The following is a 25,594-nucleotide window of genomic DNA, read 5'->3' as shown; positions in this document are numbered from 1 at the left end:
TTGGACTATTTGGACTATTTTCTCTATCACAGAAGCCAAGCTGTGTAGGATTACATTAGTGATCATTACAAAGCCTACCTTTACTAATGAGCTAGTGTCAGCCACTACCCTGTGACAGAGAGTGTGTGTTTTTGTGTATGTGTGTGTGTGAGAGAGACAGTCAGACAGACAGCGTGATGAGAGTGTGACTGCGAGCAGGCTGATTAAGGCAGGTGCAGAAGGTGTTTGGTGTGGATTTGTGTGTGTGCATGGAGACAGCTGGAGGGCTTTGCTTGGGTTATTAGAGGACTGAGGAGCCATCAGGATCGATCAGCTCCGCCAAGACGACCCGACATGTAACCGATGCCCCTTTAATTAATCCTCATCACCCAGCACAACACACACACACAGATATGCAGTGAATTGGAAAGTCACTAGGCTCCATTTTATCGATGCATCCTGTCTGACTGGAACATCAGACCTATCCTAAAGAATGGGAGTGTGCTTATCAGTGATTAAATGTTTTTAATCAGCAGATAAATGTATTGGGGCATGATGCAAATCATGATTATTAAAGTGCAAACTCCTTGTCTGTAGGTGCTGTTAGAGTTCATGAGCAACTCATTTCTAAAACATGCAAACTGAAAAGTTTTCACAGCCAAAAAAAAATATTATTTTTGAACATTTTATTCATACTGCATACAGTTGAGGTCATACACCTTGCTGAATCTGCAAAATAAAAGGCATTGTCCAAAATGCACATTATTTTTTATTTAGCTGAAGATGTTTACATATAGTCCACAATACAAAATAATAGTTGAATTTAAAAAAATGACCCTGTTTTCATACACTTGAATGATCCACAGCTCTGATTGTTATTTTTATTTTTCAGTGATAGTTGTTCATGAGTTTGTCCTGAACAGTTAATTGGCCCACTGTAGAAAAATCCTTCAGGTCCCACAAATTCGTTGGTCTTTCAGCATTTTCCAGCAATGGCTGTATGATTTGAGATCCATCTTTTCACACTGAGGACAACTGAAGGACTCATATGCAACTATTACAGAAGGTTTAAACACTTACTGATGCCTCAGAGGGAAACACAATGCATTAAGCTGGGGGTGAAAACTTTTTGAATATATACTTTTTGAAGATATTTAGGCAAAATAAGGAAAATGTACACATCTTTATTCTGTTAATGCATGTTTTTTTTCTTTCTGGAGCATCAGTGAGTGTTTGAACCTTCTGTAATAGTTGCATATGAGTCCCTCAGTTGTCCTCAGTGTGAAAAGATGGAACTCACATTAATACAGTCATTGTTGGAAAGGGTTCAAATACACAAAAATGCTGAAAAAAAAAAAAAAAATGTGGGACCTAAAGGATTTTTCTGAAGAACAGCAGTTTAACTGTTCAGGCCAAACAAGGGACTTATGAACAACTATCACTATACAAAAACAACAACAACAAAAAAACAAAGACAAAAAAAGAGCAACTGTGGATCATTCAGGTAACAACACAATATTAAGAATCAAGTGTATGTAAAGTTTTGAACAGGGTCATTTTTATAAATTCAGCTATTATTTTCTCTTGTGGACTATATGCAAACATCTTTTATGTGAAATATCTTATTCAGGTCAGTACTAAATAAAAAAAAAAAATACATGCATTTTGTATTATGTAATCCCTCTTATTTTGGTAAAATAATTAACATTTTGCAGATTCTGCAAGGTGTGTGTAAACTTTTGACCTCAACTGTAAATCTATACTGTACTTTCAGCAAACTGTATTTACATTTAAGCTGTATTTTTACATTTAAATATAAATTGTTATATTTCAGTGTGTATAAAGATATGATTGGAATGTGTGTGAATTCATTAGATTAGACCGTTTATGATAAACTAAAAAAGAATTCATGAGAAAAGACCAAAATACTGAGAGCGTAACTTTGGTAAATTATCCAATTACTGAAATGCTTTGTTCAGTCTTGATGATTAAAACGATGCTTAATGTCGTCAAACTCCAGTGCCATGCACTGTAATCTTAAAGCTTTTGTTTTGTATTATGCTTCGGTTATGGATCCAATCAAAATCCATATTACATGCATGATTTAGGCCATCATTGTGAATAATGTCATGCGGCAAATGTGTGACCCACTGTGCGTCTTCGCTCTTAATTCGTGTGACAGTAGACGCTTAATCCTGACAATTATCACTCAACAAACAAAGCTCGGTCTACCAGACAGACGTGATGTACGACCTCTCACGGTGACGGTCGTGTAATTTTTCACGCCACCTTGCCACCGCGTTCCAATAGCATTATCTGGCCTGTGATTGACAGTTTGATCAGTTCTCCTCCGTCTCGTCCTCCCCTCCATTTTCCGCTCATGCTAACGACATGCTCTCTGAGGGAGCTATTCTGTCATCATTCTCGGCTTCTCGCTCTCTGTCTCACTCATAGCGCCTGAAGAAATGGTCTTTTTGTGCAAGGCAGCAAGGGTTAAACGTAGTCTATACATTGGTAAAAGAGCTCACTTTGTCTCTTGATGACATGTGTCAGTATAGATTGTGTGTCAGTGGGAGAGGGGGGTGAGCAGAAATGACGAGGGCCTGGCATCAGTGACACATGAGGAATATAGCTGTAGGCCAGAAATTACACTAAGCTACAGGAACTAAAAAGATAACGGGACTCACTGTGATTCACTAAACATTGTGCACTAATCAGAATTGAAGTTAAATTCCAATTAAATTCCAGAATTTGAATTTAATTGGAATTGAGGTAGCAAATAGGATGCAAATTTGCAATTTGTATTTAAATGTAAGGAAGTAAAATTAAAGTGAAAAATAAAAGTCTTAGTTCTTATTAGTTAACCATTATGTTTTTATAGAAAAGCTAAGTTTAAAGGCATATTGATCTTAAAGAATTAGTTCACTTCCAGAATAAAAATTTCCTGATAATTTACTTAACCCCATGTCATCCAAGATGTTCATGTCTTTCTTTCTTCCATCGAAAAGAAATTACGTTTTTTGAGGAAAACATTCCAGGATTTTTTTCCACATAGTAGACTTTACTGGGAGCCAACAGGTCCAAATTGCGGTTTCAGTGCAAGTTCAAAGGGTTCACAATCCCAGTTGAGGAATAAGGGTCATATCTACTTCACCAGAAATGCTCGTCTTGCAGTAGCTCGACTTCACGCATTACAAATTTATTTTGGAAAGGTCATGTGGGACGTAGGCAGAAACACTGACCCAAGGTTTACAAAGTGAATGCGCAAAGAAAGTCAAACGGCATTTACAAAAAAGGTAAAACAATGATTTCTGATGATTTTGATGTTACCCTTTTGAATCAGAGCACACAGAAGAACTAACCACACATGACTTTTCCAATATGATTACATAATGCGTGAAGTCGTGGATGTGCAACGCAGAACTAGTGCAAGATGAGCATTTGTGGTTAAAAAAATAAATTTTTTTTTTTTTTTTTTTTTTTAAGAAAATGACCAGTCGCTTCTTCAGATAATTCCTCACCTGGAATTGTGTAGACCCCTTTGAAGCTGCATTGAAACTGCAATTTGGACCTTCAACCCATTGACTCCAGTTGAAGTCCATATATAGAGAAAAATCCTATAAGAGAACTAATTCTTTAAGGTATGATCACATATGCAAAAATTTTGCTGGCAAAAACCATTAATTGTCAAATTAAGTACAACTCACACCAAAGAAACTTTCAAACCAGGCAGCTTTCTTTTGGTCAGCATGACGATTTATCGTGATCAACTTTTTCACTCTCACACGAAACTCCTGATCATACAAATTCCTATTGAAATCACTGGATTTTGCTACCTGCTCTCACAACGATAACGCACCTGTGGGAAGATGCGAGACGCGAGGCGCGAAACACATACCAATCACTGCTGTTTCTAACAGAAATGAATACTAGAGGCACTTGTAATTGTTTTCATGTTTCACTTTCCGAATGTAACAATCTTGGTAGCTCAGCCGGCACAGAATTGGACTGCGAAAATCCTTGGGTACAAATTCTGTGAAAAGCGACTCACGATGAAAGAGCTGAAAAATGAGAGAACGGGAAAAAAAGCTAAAGCGGCATGCTTGCAATTGCGTTTTTACATCATATTTGCTTTTGTTCATACTATCGGGTAGTTTTAGGTGTAGAGCAGATGGTATGTTATTTTAAAACGTCACAGAGAATTAGAGTTATAGCACCACTCAACGGACATTTCAAGCCAGAACTGCTGTGACACATACAAAACCAATGTCACACATTGGTTCTGGGGGGAAAAAAACAGTCTTTTAGCCGCGCTCAAGTGGACATTTCACATCGAATATTTTATGAAACGTACATGGTGCTACATATTTCGCATCTTTCGGAAAAGTTCCCACAGGTGCGTTTTTGTCATGAGATCAGGTTGGGATTTTGCCTGTGAAATTTTGCGGTAAATGTGCACTTCCAAATTTCTTGAATTAGGGTGGAAGGCTTCATTTCCAAGAATGGATTAGTGTACATGAGGTAAATGTCTTACTAATTATAACTCAATTGTGGACATTTCAATTCAGATTCCAACCAAGTAATTTAAAGTGATACAAGAGATACATCAAGTCAAGCTGCACTGTAAAAAACAATTTGTTGAGTCAACTTAAAATAATTTGTAACCTGGCTGCCTTAAAATTTTAAGTTTAGTCAACTCTTCAACTTGAAAATGTTAAATTATACTAAGTGACAACTTAGATATTTGAGTTGAATCAACTTAAAATTTTAAAGTAGCTGGGTTACTTACCCGTCTGTTAAGTTTAGCAAACACAAATATCTAAGTTGTTACTTAGTACAACTCAACATTTCAAGTTGAATAAACTTTGTTGACTGAACTTAAAATTTTACAATTACAATTGGCAGCAGGGTAACAAATTATTTTAAGCTGACTCAGCAAATTGTGTTTTTTTTTATTTTTTATGGTGTGGTATAAACAGCTGTGAATATTTCATGCACATTTGGTTGGTTCTTGCTTGCCATCAAGAACTCCATCTATCCTCTGAATCACAGGTCCTACCTTGAGGATACTGCTGTCATATTAGTGGAGCATTAAGAAGACAGCATGCCCCCATCCACTGAGGACACTGCTTCCATGAAATCTGAATGTCAGCTAGGTACAAACCTTGAGTGGCAGATATACCTCACACTGAAATCTAATAAGCACCTTCATAATAAGACACATTCTGGTAGCCCTATCACATATAAAGGAGGGATATGAAAAACCAACACCTTCAGGTCAGGAGTGAATACTTTGTTGTTTTGGTTGCTAGAAGGGACACATTTGATTTGTCTGGTTGATTCAGTCCTCGTATACCTTAAACCACAGTTAATTGGAACCACAAAAGTTGCTGAAGGATCTATACCTGGTTATAGTTTATTTTATAGACGTTTAAACTTGTAATTGGGTTCTTTTTGTACAGGGTAATAGAAATGTCTCAAAATCTAGTGTGCTTGTCCACTACTTTATGGGCTGTAGATGCAGTAATACCCCTTACGTGAATCACATAGCCAGTTAAGCTAGCAGGTCAATATTTTAAGCACAAAAATATGTGGCATACATGAATACTAAGTAGAACAAATGCACCTAGTGCACAGCATAATCTGCTGCCTACATTTGTATATTTGAATACAATCAATACTTTGTGCAGCACAAATCATTAGCAATTGTGCAAATGACATTTAACATGAAAACTAAAAATTGGAAACTGACTAAATGTACTGTATTTGCATTTAATGCCTAAAATGCTTTCTAGGTACTTGGACAGCTGACTAGATTTTTAGATCGTAGATCTCTAATTTGTGCTTTTTTTCTTAGTATCTTTGGATAGGGAATATTCTCACTCGTTTTGATAGGGGCAATTGTTTTAGGTCTGCTGAGAATTAGAAGTAGGAGTTGGGAATAAAATATTCCTTTCATCTGACCTTTCCTTTTAAGAAGACTTTGTCATTGGGGAATGCAGTTTAATAATTCATTAAAGGGAAAGCCTCACTTCCTTTAGAAATCTCATTTTTCTCTAGAAAAGCTTTCTTTGAGGTTTAATAATAATCTGGTGTCCAAAGACCTGTGGCAGGTTGGCAAATTTAAACGTACTTGTGGATTAATGTCTGTGTTATGTTGTTTTTAAAATTAAAACTGTAGTCATTACATGTATGATAATGTCAATTTGTAAATAATATGGATTTTATATGCTTTTTTTTCAGTCAGTTTTTTTTTTTTTTTTGCTCTCTCTTTCTTTCTTTTATAAAATAATACCAGATGCACTCAGATTTGGCATCAGTTTCAGCTGCATCAGAGAACAATAGTCACTGATTAACCGAAATTTGCACAAAGTATATTATATTACAGGTTCATATAGGATCAAATCTTTTTTTTGCTGGTATTTTTATGACCTAAACGAAATTCTGGTTGTCTTTACAACATGACTTCTGTGCTGTTATTTGATTGAGTTGCTTTGTACTTGCATGCTTGTTTATTATTGTATTACTATGTGTCATCATAGATGATCGGTGCGCAAAATGTTATGTAGAAAAACTGAAATATTGATTGCTGGTTTTCATATTCAAATATGCCTGACTAGGGCTTCCTGACAGAATATACTGATGTTCAACTCTGAAAATAACTCTGTATGTTAGTACACAATTCTAGTATTTTCCTGATCTAGATTTTTTTCCCCAACAAAAGCTAAAATATCTTGTAAAAATAAGCAGGAATTTTAAATTAATTCAAGTGCATCAACTGCATTTAAACAGATTCAATCCCAACCCTATTGTACTTGTACACATTCAGTTGTTCTTATTCTGTTTGACTGTAGAAACTCCTTAATGCTTTTAAAAGGAATTAAAGCAGATTTGAATCGATACAACATGGTACCAATAGGTCTTGTTTAAGAGAAGTCTTGCCTTAAGGTTAGGTAAAAATGAGCTTGATCTTTTTTCTTTCCCCTTTTAAAGCCACAGTCTTGCCAGACTACTCAGCTGCATTGTCAGGGGTAAGAAAGATGTGGTGTGGAAATGCTGACCCAGGTGGCGCCAGCCTTTGTTGTAAATATGGGGTGGCAGGAGAAAGCACAAGTGAAATATAGAGAAAAAGAGAGTGGCCAGCTGCCAAGGTAAAAACGAGACACAAACCTTTGCCAACAGAACCTGGACAAGAAGAGAGGACGAGCATACCCTCACACCTCAGTAATCAGTATGAACATCTACATAGTGTCAGGATCAACAAACAGCTTGAGAAAAGAGCAAGACATGCTTCTATCTTTGTAATATAATGAGCAATTAGCAGTGTTGTAGAAATAATACGCACAAAAAGCAGATTATTAATGGTCTAATTGTCTTTCTACAAATAGAATACATATTCCTTCTGGACAATCCAGATTAAGTTACTGATCATCCTAGACAAAATAGAAACATGTTCCAAAACACAGCTTCCAGGGGTTTAAAACAATTTAACTGATTTCTAGCTGATCCAAGTTGGCCATTAGCTGTTTGATTAACACTAGACAACCAGCTAGTTTGTTGTTGTTCCAAGTTGGTCTACCAGCTTAGATGACCAGCTAATGACTAGCTGGAAACCAGCTAATATGTTCCAAAATCACAGCTTCTAGGTGGTCTGGAACAGCTTCTATGGGTAGTTGTGGCCTAATAGAGAGTTGGGCTTATAAACCAAAGGTTGTGGGTTTGAGTCTCATTATTGGCAGGAAATATAGGTGGAGGGAGTGAATGAACAGCTCTTTTTTTCCACCCTCATTACCCACCTTTGAGCAATGTACCCAACCCCCAGTTGCTTCCCGGGGACAACTGGTAGCTGATTTGTTGCTGGTCCAAGATGGTCTACCAGCTAAGATGACCAGCTAATGACTAGCTTGGACCAGCTAGAATCCAGCTAATGTGTACAACAAAAACACAGCTTCCAGGTGTTTTGGAACCAAACCCATGTTCCAAAACACAGCTTCTAGATAGCTTGGAACAGCTTCTATGGGCAGTTGTGGGCTAACGGTTAGAGAGTCAGACTTGTAAGCCTAAGGTCACAGGTTCGAGTCTCAGTACTAGCAGGAAAAATTGGTGGGGGAGTAAATGTGTGCACATTTGGGTGAAATGCAGAGCACAAATTCTGAGTATGGGACATGTCACATCACTTGACTGATTTCTAGCGGTTGGACTACCATTTAATCACCAACTGGTAGCTAGTTTGTTGCTGGTCCAAGATGATCTACCAGGTTAGATGACCAGCTAATGACTACCTTGGACCAGCTAGAAACCAACTAATATGTTCCAAAACACAGCTTCCAGGTGGTTTGGGACAGCTTCTATAGACAGTTGTGGTCTTGTGGTTAGAGAGTTGGACTTGTAACCCAGAGCTCACAGGTTTGAGTCTCAATACCAGCAGGAAATGTTGGTGGGGGAGTAAATGTGTGCACACTTGGGTGAAATGCAGAGCACAAATTCATTGTATGGGATGTCACATCACTTAACTAGTTTCTAGCTGGTGTTTCTCCACCTTCCGCTTGAGGATGGCCCATAGGTGCTCAACAGGGTTTAGGTCAGATCACCTTCACCTGCACCTTCCTCTGCAAGGCATTTGTCATCTTGGTGGTGTGTTTGGGGTCATTATCATGTTGGAAAACTGCCGTTCGGCCCAGTTTCTGAAGGGAAGGCATCTTGTTCTGCTTCAGAAATGTACAGTATATAATGAAATCCATGTTTCCCTCAATAAACCACAGCTCCCCAGTACCAGCAGCACTTATGCAGCCCCAGACCATGATGCTACCACCTCCATGCTTGACTGTAGGAGAGACACAATTTTCTTGGTACTTCTTACCAGGGCATGACCACACATGCTGAACACCATCTGAGCCAAACAAGTTTATCTTAATCTCATCAGACCATAGGACATGGTTCCACTAATTCATGCTCTTGGACAGGTTGTCTTCAGCAAACTGTTTGCGGGCTTTCTTGTAAGCCAGCTTCAGAAGAGGCTTCCTTCTCGAATGACGCCAATGCAACCAGCTTGGTGCAGTGTGCAGCATATGGTCTGAGCACTGACAAGTAGACCTTCTACTTCTGCAACCTCTAAAGTAATGCTGGCAGCATTGCATCTGTTTTTTGAAGCCAGGTTCTGCACCTGACGCACAGAACAACTATTCAGCCCGTCTTGGAAAACCTTTGTATGACCCTGGCCACAGTACTGTAACTCAGTTTCAGGTTGTTACTGAACCTCTTATAGCCTAGGCCATATTTGTGGAGAGCAACAATTCTAATTCTCAAATCTTCAGAGAGTTCTTTGCCATGAGGTGCCTTGTTGAACATCCAGTGGTCAGTATGAGAAAATTTTACTCAAAGCACCAAATTTTATTGTTTTTTGCTTTTTTTGTAAAAACATTTTGACAAAAACATGAACATGATGAATAGGACATGTGGCTTTGCATGGTTAAATGGCATAGTGCTGTTATCACTTAGGGTGTACTCACTTTTTGCCAGCTATTTTGACAATAATGGCTGTATGTTGAGTTATTTTCAGGGGACAGTAAATATACACTGCTATACAAGCTGCACATTGACTACTCTAAAATATATCCAAGTTTCATTATAGTATTGTCCCTTGAGAAGGCCAGGGGTGGCGAACGTTGGTCCTGGAGAGCCGCAGCCCTGCAGAGTTTTGCTTTAACCCTAATCAAACACACCTGAACAAGGTAATCAAGGTCTGAAGGGGTACTAGGAAGCTACAGGCAGGTGAGATTTTATCAGGGTTGGAGCTGAACTCTGCAGGGCTGCGGCTCTCCAGGACCAGAGTTTGCCACCCCTGACCTAGGCTAACAATTAACATTAAACAAATGTTTCTATTTGAACAGCTTCTTGAATCCTTGTAAAATTAAAGAAAATGTGGTTAGTTTAATTTCAGCAGTGTGTGGGCTGCTCAAGCCTACGACATGCCAAACTTTTCATTAGTATGAGTGATCTCCTTTTGATCATTGGCTCAAGTGAAGTTGCATGTGTTTGTGTGAGTCAAGATTTTAGCGGCTTCTTTATAAGAAGCTTACATCCTCTACTTAAAGTCTCTACTCTACAACATGAATCACCAAAAAACTTTTGATAATCATTCCCTCAAGCCATACATTTACTCAGTATTAAAGACATACGTTTTACTCAGTAAAAAAAAGCACGTAATGTTTCATAATGGGCAGAGGCGGTCAGATGATTCAACAATTTTTTTTTTCTCTAAGCTGATGATCACCTCAACTACAACAAAACAAAACTAAATCACTTGAAAATGTAGGTAGGCTTGTGGTTTCGAGATGTGTAGGTGCCTTAACTCCACATAGCCAGCTCTACTACACTTCTCCTCTATCCCCCATGATAATTAGCCCCTTAAGGGAGAGAAGAGAGATAAATAGTAAATCTTAATTAGGTGGGTTTTTTTCATTATAGGCATGTCAGTTTGTTTTATCAGCAACTTCTCAGATGCTATGCTGAGCTCTTTTAGCCTGCGTATTAGATGGAGTGGACTAAAATCTCTGTATTAATCTTGTTACTTAAGTAACGGTGGGAACTGGACAATCTTCCAGCTGTCTTCCATCTCTGGGGACACGCATAAGGGGGACACGCTCGCAATGGAAGAGATTTATTTCCTCATCAATGGAAAACTTGCTCTCCGTGGGTAGCATTTACTTCTCTTTAACCTGCATTACTCTCTAAGCTAATCTTAGCATGGCTAGTGCCATTTGTTGTTGCGGGTCCTTGGAAACTAACATTGTTACTGTCTTAGTAAATACAACAAACAATGATAACTAAGTCTATGTTCAAAACTAAGCTTTAAAAAGTTTAGCTTTTTGCTAAAACTTGTTTAGCTAATTGCGCTAACCAGCAAATAGCTGAATTTCATTACTTGTTTATGAGGAACATTGTACTTTTCTCTTGCTATCCTATATATTGTGGCTTAGAGGTGCTTGTAAAACTAATCTACCTCTAAAAACTACCAAATTAAGATTAAGGTGTACTTGCAGTCTCATAAGAAAGGTCGCTAACAGCTGTTCTTTATTTTGTAGCTTCTGTTGAGCCACAATTCTTCAAACCAGCAATGAAAAACGATATGTACTTGTACTTTATAGCATCACACAATTCCTGACTGTCTACAATATTCACTGATATTTTAGTAACAATTGTACACAGCGCAGTATTTTTTCACAGGTCCCTGGACCTGGTTTTAGCCCACTACAAAGATGCATAATAAAATATACTTTACATGTTATGCTGAAATAAGTGTGGCATTTCTTATTGCATCATAAACACAAACTATTTCAGTAACAGTAAATGCCACTTCAGGCTAAATCATAGTTCTGTGTGTGCATTTTATGGCTTTGATTACACTTAGGCCATGATTTAATAAAGGTTTGCTAGTATGCATGCATAAAAATTGCCGGAGCTGGTCTACTAACTATGTTTACTTGTTATTCCGTCGCTCAGAGGCGCAAAAGCACGTCTTGCCTGTTTTGGTTTATCTTATTTTTCTTAATGAATACGCTTTGGTGCTTTCACACAGGGTGGTGTCAATGCAGGTAGTTTAAATTGCATCTGCAAGTGATTTATCAACCTTGAAAGTCATTCCGATTTGGTAAATGCCTGTGCAAATTCATTACGACCGATATGCAGGTATTAATTTGATTTAGGTATTACGATCAAGCCCTCATGGACGATAATGGGCTTTCACTGAATATCATCAGATTTTAAAATATGACAAAATGCTTGTATAGATAGATTGATAGAATATAGCCTACTATATATTTACTACATATGTGAATGTATACAAACAGCATACACATTTTGTTAGTTTGCAAAGCAAAATAGTTTCTACTTGCATTGGCTTTTGGTAAGCCAGGGCCTTGGAGTCTGTGTAAAGAAGCTTTGCTTACCAGATCTCCCTTCTGTCTTGTCATTTTCAGAAGTGAGACCCATTGGACGTTGTCATAGCAAATCTACAACCCACAAAACTGACCATCAGTGACCATATGACGAATTCATCCTCACAGACACAGTCTGTTCCCTTTCTCTACTCTAAGGAATTGCCGAAACTAACCATTGTTAATGTATGTGTGTGTGCGTGATAGAGCGCTTCTTCCTCACACTCCTTGGCGACCACGTTGGTGCTAATTTCCCATGGCAGCTTATGGTGCAATTAGAGCCTGGAGGGCCTCCACCCTTCACACCGAATCACTGATGGGCCACTGAACAATCAGGGGCGGCAGGAAGCAGATCGTGCACAAGCCCAGGGTTGTGAAAATATACAATAAATAATCTTGACAAAATAAAAAAGAGATAAAAGTTGTGTCCCACATAATACACTATGCAGTTATGTACTTAACCGCCTAAAATCCAGAAGAAATTGCAGTGGCAAAAGCTAAATAGTTTGTTTACAACATGGATAACAAGTAATTCTTCAGTGAAAAACATTCTTTGTTAAAGGAACAGCTTACCCTCATGTCGTTCCAAACGTAAAACCTTCATCCGTCTTCAGAACACAAATTAAGATATTCTTGATGAAATCCGAGAGCTTTCCGACCCTGCATAGACAGCAATGCAACTGACACGTTCAAGGCCCAGAAAGGTCGTAAGGATGTCATTAAAATAGTCCATGTGACATCAGCGGTTCAGCCTTAATTTTTATGAAGGTACGAGAATACTGATTGTACACAAGGAAAACAAAAATAACGACTTATTATTCATTTCGTGATCAGTCTCCGCTGTGTGTTCACAATAGTACCACGGTGTATGCGTGTGGTGTTGCTGACGTAGAACACAGATGCGCTGCGCTTTGTTTACAAGCAGAGGAAGACGCACACCGTACGTAAAACAGTCTTTGTAAACATATCTAAAGATTTCAGCAGTTAGGACGACTTTTTTGCAGAGCCTTACTTATTTGAACCAGAACATGCAGGCAATTAACTAAGAGAGGTATCATGGTACTTCTATGAACGCATGTCGAAGACTGACACGGAAGAGAAGAAATTATTGTATAAAGTCATTATTTTTGTTTTCTTTGCGCACAAAAAGTATTTTTGTAACTTCATAACATTACGGTTGATCCACTGATGTCACATGGACTATTTTAATGATATCCTTACTACCTTTCAGGGCCTTGAATGTTGTAGTTGCATTGCACGGTCAGAAAGCTCTTGGATTTCATCAAACATGTCTTAATTTGTATTCTGAATATGAACAAAGGTCTTATGTGTTTGGAACAACATGAGGGTGAGTAATTAATGACACAGTTTTTATTTTTGGGTGAACTAACCCTTTAAAGTGAGTTGAAACCCTTTAAAAATGAAACTTCTGTCATAATTTACTGAACCTCATGTCATTTTAACCCTGCATGTTTGACAAAAGAAGATAATTTGAAAAATGATGGTAACCGAACAGTTGCTAGAAGCCACTGACTTCAATAGTATGGGAGGAAAAAAAGTTCTACGGAAGACAGTGGCTACCATCAACATTCTTCAGAATATCTTCTGTGATCAAAAGAAGGAAGGCATTTATAAAGGACTGGAGCAAAATGAGGGTGAATAAATTAAGACTTTTTTTTTGGTGGGTAAACTATACCTTTAACTCAGATTCTTCACACCATTATGTCATAGACGTGTGATGATTATCGCAGTGTACTGTAAAGCCCAGAGCCAAAGAAATGGTGTGCTTCTCTTTCTGAGCAGACAAGATGGTACTCACTGCAGAACACAAGATCCAGGGGGCGAGGTTGGATCCAGATCCAACTCCTCCCACCTTGCAGATACCTACTCATCTCCACCCCCTGATCCCTAAACCCACCTATCTCCACCCCCTAGACGCAGATCCAACCTCGCCCCCTTGATCTTGTGTTCTTCAGTGAGGACCATCTCGGAGAAGCATATGAGTTTGCTATCTTAAAACTGCTACCAAAAAGTCTTACAGATGTGAGGAATCTGAATGGGTTAATATGGTTCATTGTGGCCACATTCCAGCAATATTCCACATGATTGTCCCAGCTCGCCGTTGATTAGATCAGGACAGACTTTGCCTTCCAAACAGATGTTATCTGCTCAGGTTTTGCGTTGTAATGCGCGATAGAACTGGCTCAGTTGATTCATTAGTCATCAGATTGGATTCAGGGAATTGGGTTGCTTGAGTCACTCCTGTGTTGAATTCGTGGGTGAGAGAGGGCAAAATGCCGGTTCATTTGAGACAGACCCAGATCAATTCCTCTCACAATGTGGCAATAAATTACAACTTAGAAAGCTCAAAGGGATGCTAATTCATTGCCTAGCTGCTACCATGTGCAACATCAAGTGCACAGCTGTTTTCTGTGACAGAAAAGCTGTTAGTCAAGTATTTTATTCAGAATAGAAGCTGCAGTGTTGTCGTTTTCTATCATCATAAAATTGAGTTTAATTCCGTTTTAACCGACAACGCCATTCTTTGTTATGGGGAGCATTATTGTTTTGTTTAGTTGTGTGATGTAAAGTTATTTTAAAATGAAAACCGTGAGCACAGGAACACCACCTTGATGTATAATATAGAATTTCTATTGGCCTCATGACTGCAGCTTCTAATTGAAGATTGCCTTAATTATACAAACAAGCTTTCCTTCACTCAATATGTTATTGAATTCCACTGAAAGCTTGTGAGACAGGTCCTCACCGACATAAGTCACAGTTTCACAATGGCTAATAAAACTGCCAGGAATGTCCAATGTTTGTCAGACTGTACTGACCATCAGGCCAATCTTACTAGGGCCTTCAAATCAACTGTATAGATATACAATTAAAAGCCAGTTCACTCAAGTTTACTCATTTTCGAAATGTGGTCTTTCATGTTTGGTTACAAGACTTGCGTCAATGTTTACTATCAGTTTTGACATGTTGAGTGTGATTGTAACTGTCTGTTGAGTCTCAATATAAGACATGAAGGTCTTTGTTGCCTTTAAAATTGCAGTGTGCATAAACCTGTATTTATCATATTTGTGTGAACAGTGAATATTTTTGACAAATAGGACTGTATTGCTGTGAAAAACAGTAATTTTTAATAAATGCATTTTTTTTTCACAAAAATTGCTTTGAGTTAGTTGAAATGTTATCCAGAATTCATGATAAAGTGTTGTTTATCATTTTGTCATACTGCTGACCATAGTGAACACTCTTCTCTCTTTTCACTTTGCAGGTTTCATATATACGTGTGGTGGAACATTAAAAGGAAGGAATGGGACCATTGAAAGTCCTGGTTTTCCATATGGATATCAGAACGGGGCAAACTGTACATGGGTTATTGTAGCAGAGGAGGGCAACCGAATTCAAATAGTCTTTCAGTCATTTGCAGTGGAGGAGGACTATGACTTTTTATCCCTCTACGATGGACACCCACACCCAGCTAACTTCAGGACGAGGTGAGTGCTGTTTATAATGACCGATTTACATAAAACTATAATTAAACAGCTGCGCAGTAACTGTATCAAGTAAATCTGAGACTAAAATACAGTAAACAGTGCATACCTGATCATCGAAGGATAGAGGAAGCACTTTGCTGAGTGTAATTTACGGTGTGCCTGTAAGCAACTTGACTATGATGCCAAATGAAAGCGCTGCCAAGAACTCTCCCTGGATAATTGCAGTAAAAAAAATTAAGCACTATTTTTTAACTTGGCCATTGTTTGATGCACTCTTGTATCTATTACTCTCAGCCCATTTAAAGCTACATACCTAAAAGCCACTGTAGATACTGTACATAAAAATGTCTTTCAGTTAAGCCTGAAATTTAGAAAGGCACAAAAGTCTTTCTCAAAAAAAAAAATTCTACCAACACTCTGGAAGTCCGCAATGAAGACACCAGCGAGATTATGCACATGAAGGGTCATTGACAGCTTCCTTTGTTGAATTGCGGGCAATTTATTTACACATCTATGCTGTTTATGGTCAGAGCTGGTCAATATGGTGAACATATCTGTTGGAAATTTCACAGAAAACATTGTATGTGCTTGTTAGAGGAGGATGTTTCCAGGTACTTATATTTTGCGGTGTCATGTACACTGTCATGTACTGGGACGGCAGACAAGGATGTTAAAATGAGAAGCAAATCTGGCATTATAGTAAGTAAATATGTTTGTAAGGTAGGGAAGATTAAAAAGCCTTAAAATGTATGTGATTTATTTATTCATTCATTTATTTATTTGTTTTGCTTCAGCAGATTTTGGGTTACTTCATGAATTTATCACATCTGTAACTGGTTTGTATTTTTTTAATTTTATTATTTTTATTTATTTATTTTTCTTAAGTAGTTCATTTTAAACAGTTCTGCTGCATCACAGATTTGTGTGTATGTGTTTGTGCATTAAAGATGCATGCATGTTTGTCTTCGTGTATTATGAATTAGGCAATGAAGTAAAAGTGGTGTCAAGGGATTTGCGGTCCCATTTGCAGAATGGATCGATACCTGACAGATCCCAGCTGTTAACCGGCTGAAATAGTACAGTCCGGTCTGTCTTTTCCATGTGGACTGCATTGCCATTGGTACATATACTGTCAAATGTTAAATATGAATATTTTCTCAGGGAATAGTGAAAACAAACAAACAAACAAACAAAAAACTACTTTATTTTTTTAATAATTTTTTCTGAATTATTTACTTTAGATTATATGCATAATGTATTTTTTTGAACACTTCAAAATCAAATAAATAAAATAAACACCTTGCTTAACAGCCTTTTTTAAGTCAGTACCTAATAAATAAGTAAATGTGGCAGATTTTAAGTCATGACCACATAATTTAAGACAATTTTTAAGCTATATGGTAACTGCAAACGCATTTATACTCACAAAGTGTAAATATTTATTTATTTATTTATTAGTAGTTAGTTAGTTAGCAGTGTTGGAGAGTTATGTAATTCAATTACAAAAATAAATGTAACTTTAATCATTTGCAGTTACTGAGAAAAAAAAATACATCTTAATTAAATTACAGTTATGAAAATGTTAACAATTACAAAGGGGGTTACATCTGAATACTTTCACACACACCCACTTACAGTTTTAATTGACGTCTTTCCCAAAATGGAATTAACTGCTCTAAAATATTTGACAGCAGTGATTCAGGAGCTTAGCACACAAAATAAGACACATGCTTATTCAGTAACTGTTTTATTTCCTGTTTGGGTTTGTGTATATGCTTTATTTTTTAAGATGAACAGATTCCAGTGTTTCCTGTCATAGCTATGCAAAGATTAGATTTCAAAATCAGGATAATAGCAATTAAAATATTCCTTGTTATGATTTTAAATCTGTATTTAACCTCACAACGGCCTCAACATTAAAAAGAGGTGCTAAAGTCTGATTTTGTACTGGCTGTGCTTTAAAATTAAATGATTATAATAATTCAAGTGATGAGGGATTTTGAAAGTCAGTAATCAGTGTTGAGTACTACTGTATTGGTTTGAAAATGATTAACAGTTGAAAACATTAGAAATTTAGAAAAGTAATCAAATGTAATCAGTTACATTACTTTAAAGTAATTGAAATAGTTACACTACTTATTACATTTTAAGTAAGTTAACTTGTAATCTGTAAATTATTACATTTCCAAAGTAACCTTCCCAACACTGTTAGTTAGTATTAGTTAGTCTCTTATAGCCTCACATTTACTTAACACATTGTCCTCCTCTCATTCTTCCTCTTCTCTTTTGCTCTCCTGCATGGAGGAGATATTAGAAGGGGGGATGTGTGGAGAAGAGGAAGGAGGAATAATGACAGAGCCTAATTAAACAGTTCAAGAAGTAAATAATGCAGGATTCTGCAGGCACTACATTTGTGTCTTGCATCGCCGTGTTCATTGGCATCACAGACAAATTGCATGTTGCTATTCAGCTTTAAATTATGCACTGCAATTAGGGATTGAGCCCTCTTTCTCTTTCTGTTTCTCTCTCTCTCTTCTCTTGTCTGTTTGAAAGGAGATATACTTGTCTTTTATGGCCACTACTATCATCCTTAGAGGTCTGGCATGAATACCTTATTGCGTCCTAAAGCCCATTAACGTTTATACGTCTTTATATACGTATATATCCATATTTAAAGATTTTAATTAATAGGCATTCATTTAGACTTTAATGACCTCCAGAGGCGTCTTTGTCCAAGCGTACAGAGGGTGTACTGACCTGTATAAAATATTGTGTGTGTTATGTCAATGCTATTTGGGTAGCCGGTTTGTTTGTTTGTTCATTCGTTTGTTTTCTTGTTCTTTCTGTCTTGCCTGTGAAAGATGTGTGGGCGATCAAGCCTCAGATCTTGATGGGTGATAGATGCTGTCTGTCCTGATTTTACATCAGTAATGATTATTAATGTGACCTGGCTGGGCCTCTAAAAAGAGCTGTTTAAATGAATTATAAACGAACAATGTGAGGGACTGAACCTGGCGTCTACAGATATCAGTGATTAATCTTCAAATATGTACAGATCTGTCTGAATCATTTACAGCTTTGCTCAGAAATATCAAAACGAATTCTAAATAGGTTTAAATGATGATTTGGTTGGCAGGCAATTAAGCGTCCCCTCTCGCACTGTAATTGCATAAACATCTGGTATTCTGTGTGAAAATAGAGCTCATGTCTTATATATAATGGTTGACTGGTGTGTTTATTTTATTTATTTATTTACTTATTTATTATTAAATTACCAAGACTGATAATAATGGAAAATCACATCAAAAATGGTAAATAATAATGGTTAATCACATCAGTCTTGTCACCTCTGATTATCTTATGTCCACTCACCTGTTGTTTCAAAGACATGCTGCATTAATCAATGAAGTAATTATCATAATTTAGCTGCCATCTTTAGCTTATATCTTGTATTAGTAAATGTGCGCTATTGTGTTTTTGTCAAGAATGGCTATTTGTTTTGTTTTTTTGAGTGAACTATTCAAAGAGTCGTGTAATCATGTAACCCAGGGGTCACCAAACTTGTTCCTGGAGGGCCGGTGTCCTGCAGAGTTTACCTCCAACTTTCCTCAACACACCTGCCTGGAAGTTTCAAGTATACCTAGTAAGACCTTGATTAGCTGGTTCAGGTGTGTTTGATTAGGGTTGGAGCTAAACTCTGCAGGGACACTGGCCCTCCAGGACTGGGTCTGGTGACCCCTGATGTAACCTATAGAAAGACTCACTGAATTAATCAGTGCACATACTGTATTTCAGTGATTCTTCTTGGTAAACAGAATCAAAATATATTACCTGGTTGTTGAAGATATGATATAGTTGCTAAGGCTTTTTAAATAGACTTCCATTGGCATATAATAATTATCTGGTTAAATACTATTTTCATTAATTATTTTGTTATTATCAATAATAGTAATACTAATACTACTACTAATAATAATGATTATTTGTAAACTTGTTGGATTAAACTTGGATTAAAACCAAATGTTATACACCAGTTTGATGATGATGATGATGATGATAGTAATAATAGTAATAATAATAATAATAATAATAATAATAATAAACAAACAATATTAGTATTATTAAGCCAGTTTATATTATACACCAATTAAAAAAAGAAATAATATTTAAAAATTATTATTAAATTATTAAAAAAAATAAAATAAATAATAATAATAATAATAATAATGAATTAACAAACATTTTTGAAGTACTGTTTAAATTAAAGCCAAATAGTATACAACAATTTAATAATAATAATAATAATAATAATTAACAAACAAAATTAGTATTATTAAGCCAGTTAATATTATGCACCAATTTATTTTTTTATTATTATTATTATTATTATACATTATTATAATATATAAATGTATACTTTCATTTTATAATTTTAAATATATAGTCAAATATTATTATTAGTAGTAGTAGTAGTAGTAGTATATTTTATAGGTGTATAATAGTTACAAAAGCCCCTAAATCCATCTGACATTTTTCTTTAAAATTAGCATTTCTTTCTGGCTACTTTGTATAGGTTTCTATGTAAGTACTGGTACTTCTGATTGGGCTGAGGCTGGAATTTAGCGAGTTTGAAGTAAAAGTATTTGATGAACATATAATATGTGTCAGGAGCATTCACTCAGTATCATTATTTCATTTTTGACCGAGATGGCTTTTAGCTGGTTTTGCATCTGAACTCTTCATATAAATATATATATATACACGACTATATATATATACATATGGTATATATAAGTGGTAGCCTGTATATCCTAAGCCTCCCTTCTCTGCGGGAGTTGAGAAATAATAGGGAGTCATAGTCTTTCATCTTATTCCATTGTGCTCCCTTTCACCTTCACTATGAAATACTGTATATTTTCTTCTCTTTTTTCTCCTCGCACCCCTTCTGTCTATGCGGAAAGCACTCATACATGTTGCTGCCGGGCTGCGAGCAGTTCATGTAGTAACACCGGGTATCACTATGTGTGTCAGACTGTGAAAGAGACCCCCTGAGTGAAGCCAGGTGTAATTGCAGACGCTTAGCCCGTGGAGCTAGCAATGTAATTAGTCATCAGCATGTAGCGAGGATGGGACAGAGGAAGCGAGAGCAGCCACCAGCAATTATTCATCCCCGTCCTGTCACTCAAAGCTACCCATCGCCATAAATCATTTGCCGTTTGTTTTGGCGTCTGATCGAGGTGTCAGTGCAGGAGCACTGTACTGACGCATGGACGGAATGTGAAAATCAAGAGGTGCTGAGATTTAGACTAAATTCATCCCTGTGTCTTTAACTCATACATATGTATGAGATGCGAATGCATGCGAATACAGGAAGACTGTGAGTTGCTTATAAAAACATGCATGCCTGCTACTCACTACAGTTGCACTGGCAGCTGAAATGGTGATATACGCTGACAACAAGGAAGTTTCTAGTGTCTGTGGACCATCTAGCCACTAAAAAGGGGAATTAATAAGAGAATTTTAATTTTGAGTTGCACTGTCCCTTTAAATGCACTTAACGCTTACCGCAACCATACAGTTCATCATCTTTGAGGCTGTAAAACCCACAAACTAACCTCTCCCCCTCACCCAGTCACTCTCATTACACTTTCTAGGAATGCAGGGTGAAATTCATTCAACCTTGAGTTACTAGTATCGATTGTAGGCTCGGAATACAAGTCTGTCACTCCATTATATTTCGATGGCCTGAAAGAGGTGAGTGACACGTCTTTCGTGTGGCTTCTCGAATGATGTCTCACATACCAAGTGGCCTGTTTTGAATAGTCAGAGAGGGAGAGAGAGTGACAGACTACATTTTATCCCTATCTAGTGGATGTAAAGGAGTAGCAGTCTGGTCTGTTGCTGTGCAGTGTTTTCTGCCAAGAGCAAAGCCACGGTAGAGGGAAAGAGGGCTCTCTCTCTTTCTCTGGCTCTGGCTCCGGCTCCATCTAGGGCTTGGGTTACTGACATCTTGTGGTAAATGTGTAAAGTGCAGTATAAACTCAGGATGTAGTGTTTGCATGTACAGCTGTATTCTGGGTAAATAAAATTGTCTCATAGTTTGAATGTCAATAAGTCTATCTATCTATCTATCTATACACTAATGTGTTTAAAAGAAGTACTAATGCTCATCAAGGCTGCATTTATATGATGAAAATACAGCAAAAATAGGAATATTGTGAAATATTATTACATTTAGTATAACTGTTTTTCTATTTTAATGTTTTGAAATCATTCTGTAATACGCAGATTTTATTTTATTTTATTAATAAATTATATAGGATTGTAGGAATAAATTATATTTTAAAACTTTATTTTTGGCTGCTGGAAAAGAATGATGATTTTCATAAAAATAAGTTCTTCAGCAAATAAAATAAAATAAAATAATAAATGAAATTAAATGAAATTAAATAAAAATTAAACAAAATAAAGTAAAATAAAATCTGCATATCATAGAATGATTTCTAAAGGATCACGTGACACTGAAGACTGGCTTAATGGCTGCTGAAAATTCAGTGGGAATAATTTATATTTTAATACTTTATTTTTGGCTGCTGGAAAAGAATGATGGTTTCCATAAAAATAAGCAGCATAAAAAATGTGTTCTCAAATTTTTTATGCTGCTTATTTTTATGGAAACCATCATTCCTTTCCAGCAGCCATTAATCCAGTCTTTAGTGTCACGTGATCCTTTAGAAATTATTCTATAATATGCAGATTTTTATTTTATTTTATTTTATTTTATTTTATTTTTTTATTTTTTTTATTTTTACTTAATAACAAATTTTTCTTATTAATGTTGAAAACACTTATGCTGCTCATTATTGTGGAAATCATCATCCTTTTTTAGCAGCCACTACTCAATGTCACATGATCCCTTATTTTATTTCATTTTTGCTCAAGAACGATCTTTTTTCTCTCTCTGGATTCTTTGAATAGAATGTTCCAGAACAAGCATTTATTTATTTAAAGTTTTTGATATTAATGCATTCTTGCTAAATAAAAGTTTTCAAAAACATTGTACTGACCGCAAACTTTTGAATGGTAGTTTATGTTTCAGTGGCCTTTTTGTCTGTATGTTAGTGTGCTGTTCTTCTTTTAAATTTAATATATGCGGTGGCCTCAAAAGTATTTGTATACTTAAAAATCCCAGTTAAAGAAAAAAAATTAAATCCTCCAAATCTGTATGACTTTTGACCACTCTTTTCAATATTATGAAAGCAAAAGAGGATTAGGCCTGTCAAGCTTCAAAAAGCACCATAAATGTGGTCCATTTGACATATTGCACTACATTCCAAGACTTCTGAGATCATATGATATAGCTTTTTGTGAGAAACAGACTAAAATATAAGTTGATTCCCTTCCTCTCAACTGCTAACTGTAAATCAACGAGTTAAACTTCAGAACCAGATCAGTCTGATTCATGAACAAATCATTTTAAAAAGTTTGTGAACTGGATCAACTGATTTAATAAATTGTCCTGAACATACCTTGGGGCAGATGTCAAGATTTTCAGAAAGTAATGTCTTAAATTTCACACTACTTTCTAAGTGTGACTTAAGTGTCCAAATGCTGTATTTTCCCCTCTTTCTGTTTTCTCTCTCTCTCCCTCTTGCCCCTTTTCTCATTTTGCAGCAGTGGTTAGAGTTCCATTTCACAAGCTAATAACAGTATTAGCCCAACAGCGTGGAAAGTCTTCATGCCTTGTTGACCATGATGAAGTCCATTGCATGAACATCTGTTGTTGAACAAGGTGGCCGAATACCCTGCAATCCACACCTGTTTAAGTTCCCGCTGAGAAGTACACTGTAAAAAAAATGCTGCCAGGTAACCTAAAAATATGTTTCATGCGGTAACATCCAAGTTAACTGGTTTTGTCCAGGTTTAAACATTATTTACTGTGACAGAGTCAGCCCGGCTACATTAAGTTACACTAATGAAGGGGATTTTAAGGGTTGGATCAGGTGGAAATAACTCCTTAATGAGGTCATATCACGAGGAATCAAATTTTCCTTGATCTTTTGAGATAAAAGAGCTCAATGTACTATGAAAACATACTGTAACCTTCAGAACTCAGACTTCATCCTCAAACCAAAAAGAGCAGCTATTAAAATAAAAGGGATAGTTCACCCAAAAATGACAATTCTGGCATTAATTACTCACCCTCATGTCGTTCTAAACCCGTAAGACCTTCGTTCATCTTCGGAACACAAATTAGGATATTTTGGATGAAATCCGAGAGCTTTCTGACCCCAAAAGGTAGTAAATTAGTTAAGGTTGAACCATTGATGTCACATGGACTATTTTAACAATGTCCTTAATACCTTTCTGGGCCTTGACCACCACGTTGCATTGCTGTTTATGCAGGGTTTAGAAAGCTCTCGGATTTTAACAGAATTATCTTAATTTGTGTGTTTTGTTATTTGACAAAAATCGCAGTAAAAACAGTAATATTGTGAAATATAGTTAATGTTTAAAATAAAAGTTTTTAATTTTATTATATTTTAAAATGTATGTTATTCCAGTGATGGCAAAGCAAAATTCTATGCTGATTTGGTGCTCAAGAAACATTTCTTATTATCAATGCATTTATCTATCTAGTTAACAATGCACAGATAAAGCAGAAACGGCAGGTTGAATTTCCTTCAATGAATATTTTAGCATAAGTACTGATGTTAATCCAAAAGATAAAAGGCCAGACTTTATTTAAAAGAAAATAATCTGAGATGACTTCTTCCTGATTCTGTGAATTTTCTCATGCTCCTAAAATAACTTTGCACCGCTAGTGTATTTTTTAGCCGTTCCTGCATTACAGTATCTTGCATTTGAATTTGTTTGCACTCTATTTTCATATTTTCTTCGTTACCAGGACTCATAGCGATTAGATTTCGGAGCATAGTTGTTAGTATTAAAGTTTGTAGATGTTTGTGAGTGAAGCATTCAGGCTGCTGCGCTTATACTCCTTTGTGGTCGTGTGAAAACAACATAAATCAAGAGCGAGTAGCCTGGCACGCAGTCAAAGCCGAAGTGGTCGAGCTACTGGTCTATTGTGATCATTCACTACTGCACTTGTCCCTTACGCCCTTCCCCTGACTTTACACTTTCAGTGTATTCATCTCTAACACATTGCCCTTGGCTTTGGCTGCAGGGACTGCCTTCATTATTATCCACTAAATCAGGACTACTTTGTTTTGGTTTTTTTTAGGGGTTGTTGCTTTAATAGAGTCGGGTAAAAGGTTTATGGCTTGTTTCCATTTCATATGAGGCTACATGTGTTTAAATAGTGGATAAATCACTGGATACAGTAGGTATGATGTGTTGAGAATTGGAATAACCTCCAATGACATTTATAAATGTGTATAATCACAGCAGACTTGTTTGAATATTCATGCACACATGCACAAATCTAGGACTTATAAATAGTGATGCACCAAAATTAAATTCTTGGCCCAAAGCTGATAATTCTAGACACAATGACTGTCTGAAAAAACAAAAATAGTTATTTTAAATAATATTTTATTAATGTGTATTATTATACAAAATTTATTCTTTCAGTTTTCTCATGCAACTGTTAAAATACAACAAATAAAACACATATAAGGATAATGATTAATTTGTGGTTTTTGATGTCCATCCTAAAATGACTAAAGGGTCATTCTGTGTCAACTCAACCAGAGGTCCCCTGCTCAAATTTGTGATTTTGCTAATATTTATTTTGAAGAAAGATAGACATGTATAGTAATTAAACCCAAAATATTAAATGTCATTGATACATATTTACTGCGCATTCCAGTATTTTGTAGAGTGAGGTCAAAATGGCAAATTTCTCCTTAGATTCAGAGTTACAGGAGGGTAAAAATGACTTCAGAAAGATGGCAGCATCATTATCTTATTTTCACATTGAAAAATGTAGGGCCTTAAAAATATAGATTACAAAAGAAAAGTTTATGAAGAGCTAGAATCTAAAATCATATTGTGATATCTTTAATGCGTCTTGAGTTATAGGCACTCAAACTTTGGAAAAAGAATATTTATGGCACTCAGACTGGTATGTTCAGTGCAGTTGTCTTGACAGAAAGAAATGAGATACATCTCTAGTGTCAACATTATTTGTTCTTCAGACATTCCTCT

General features: G+C 36.3%; 1 protein-coding gene across 1 annotated transcript in view; it reads left to right on the top strand.

Moving 5' to 3' along the window:
- The window catches only part of csmd3b (CUB and Sushi multiple domains 3b), a 509,580-nt gene that overhangs the window by 57,842 nt on the left and 426,144 nt on the right, over nt 1–25,594 (top strand). Inside the window, 1 exon segment of the mRNA XM_051137233.1 lies at nt 15,202–15,424. Coding sequence (XP_050993190.1) covers nt 15,202–15,424 — 223 coding nt within the window.

Source organism: Labeo rohita, chromosome 19, assembly GCF_022985175.1.
Source record: "Labeo rohita strain BAU-BD-2019 chromosome 19, IGBB_LRoh.1.0, whole genome shotgun sequence".
NCBI lineage: Eukaryota > Metazoa > Chordata > Actinopteri > Cypriniformes > Cyprinidae > Labeo > Labeo rohita.
Note: the sequence above shows the minus strand (reverse complement) of the source record. Positions and strands in the feature narration are given on the sequence as shown.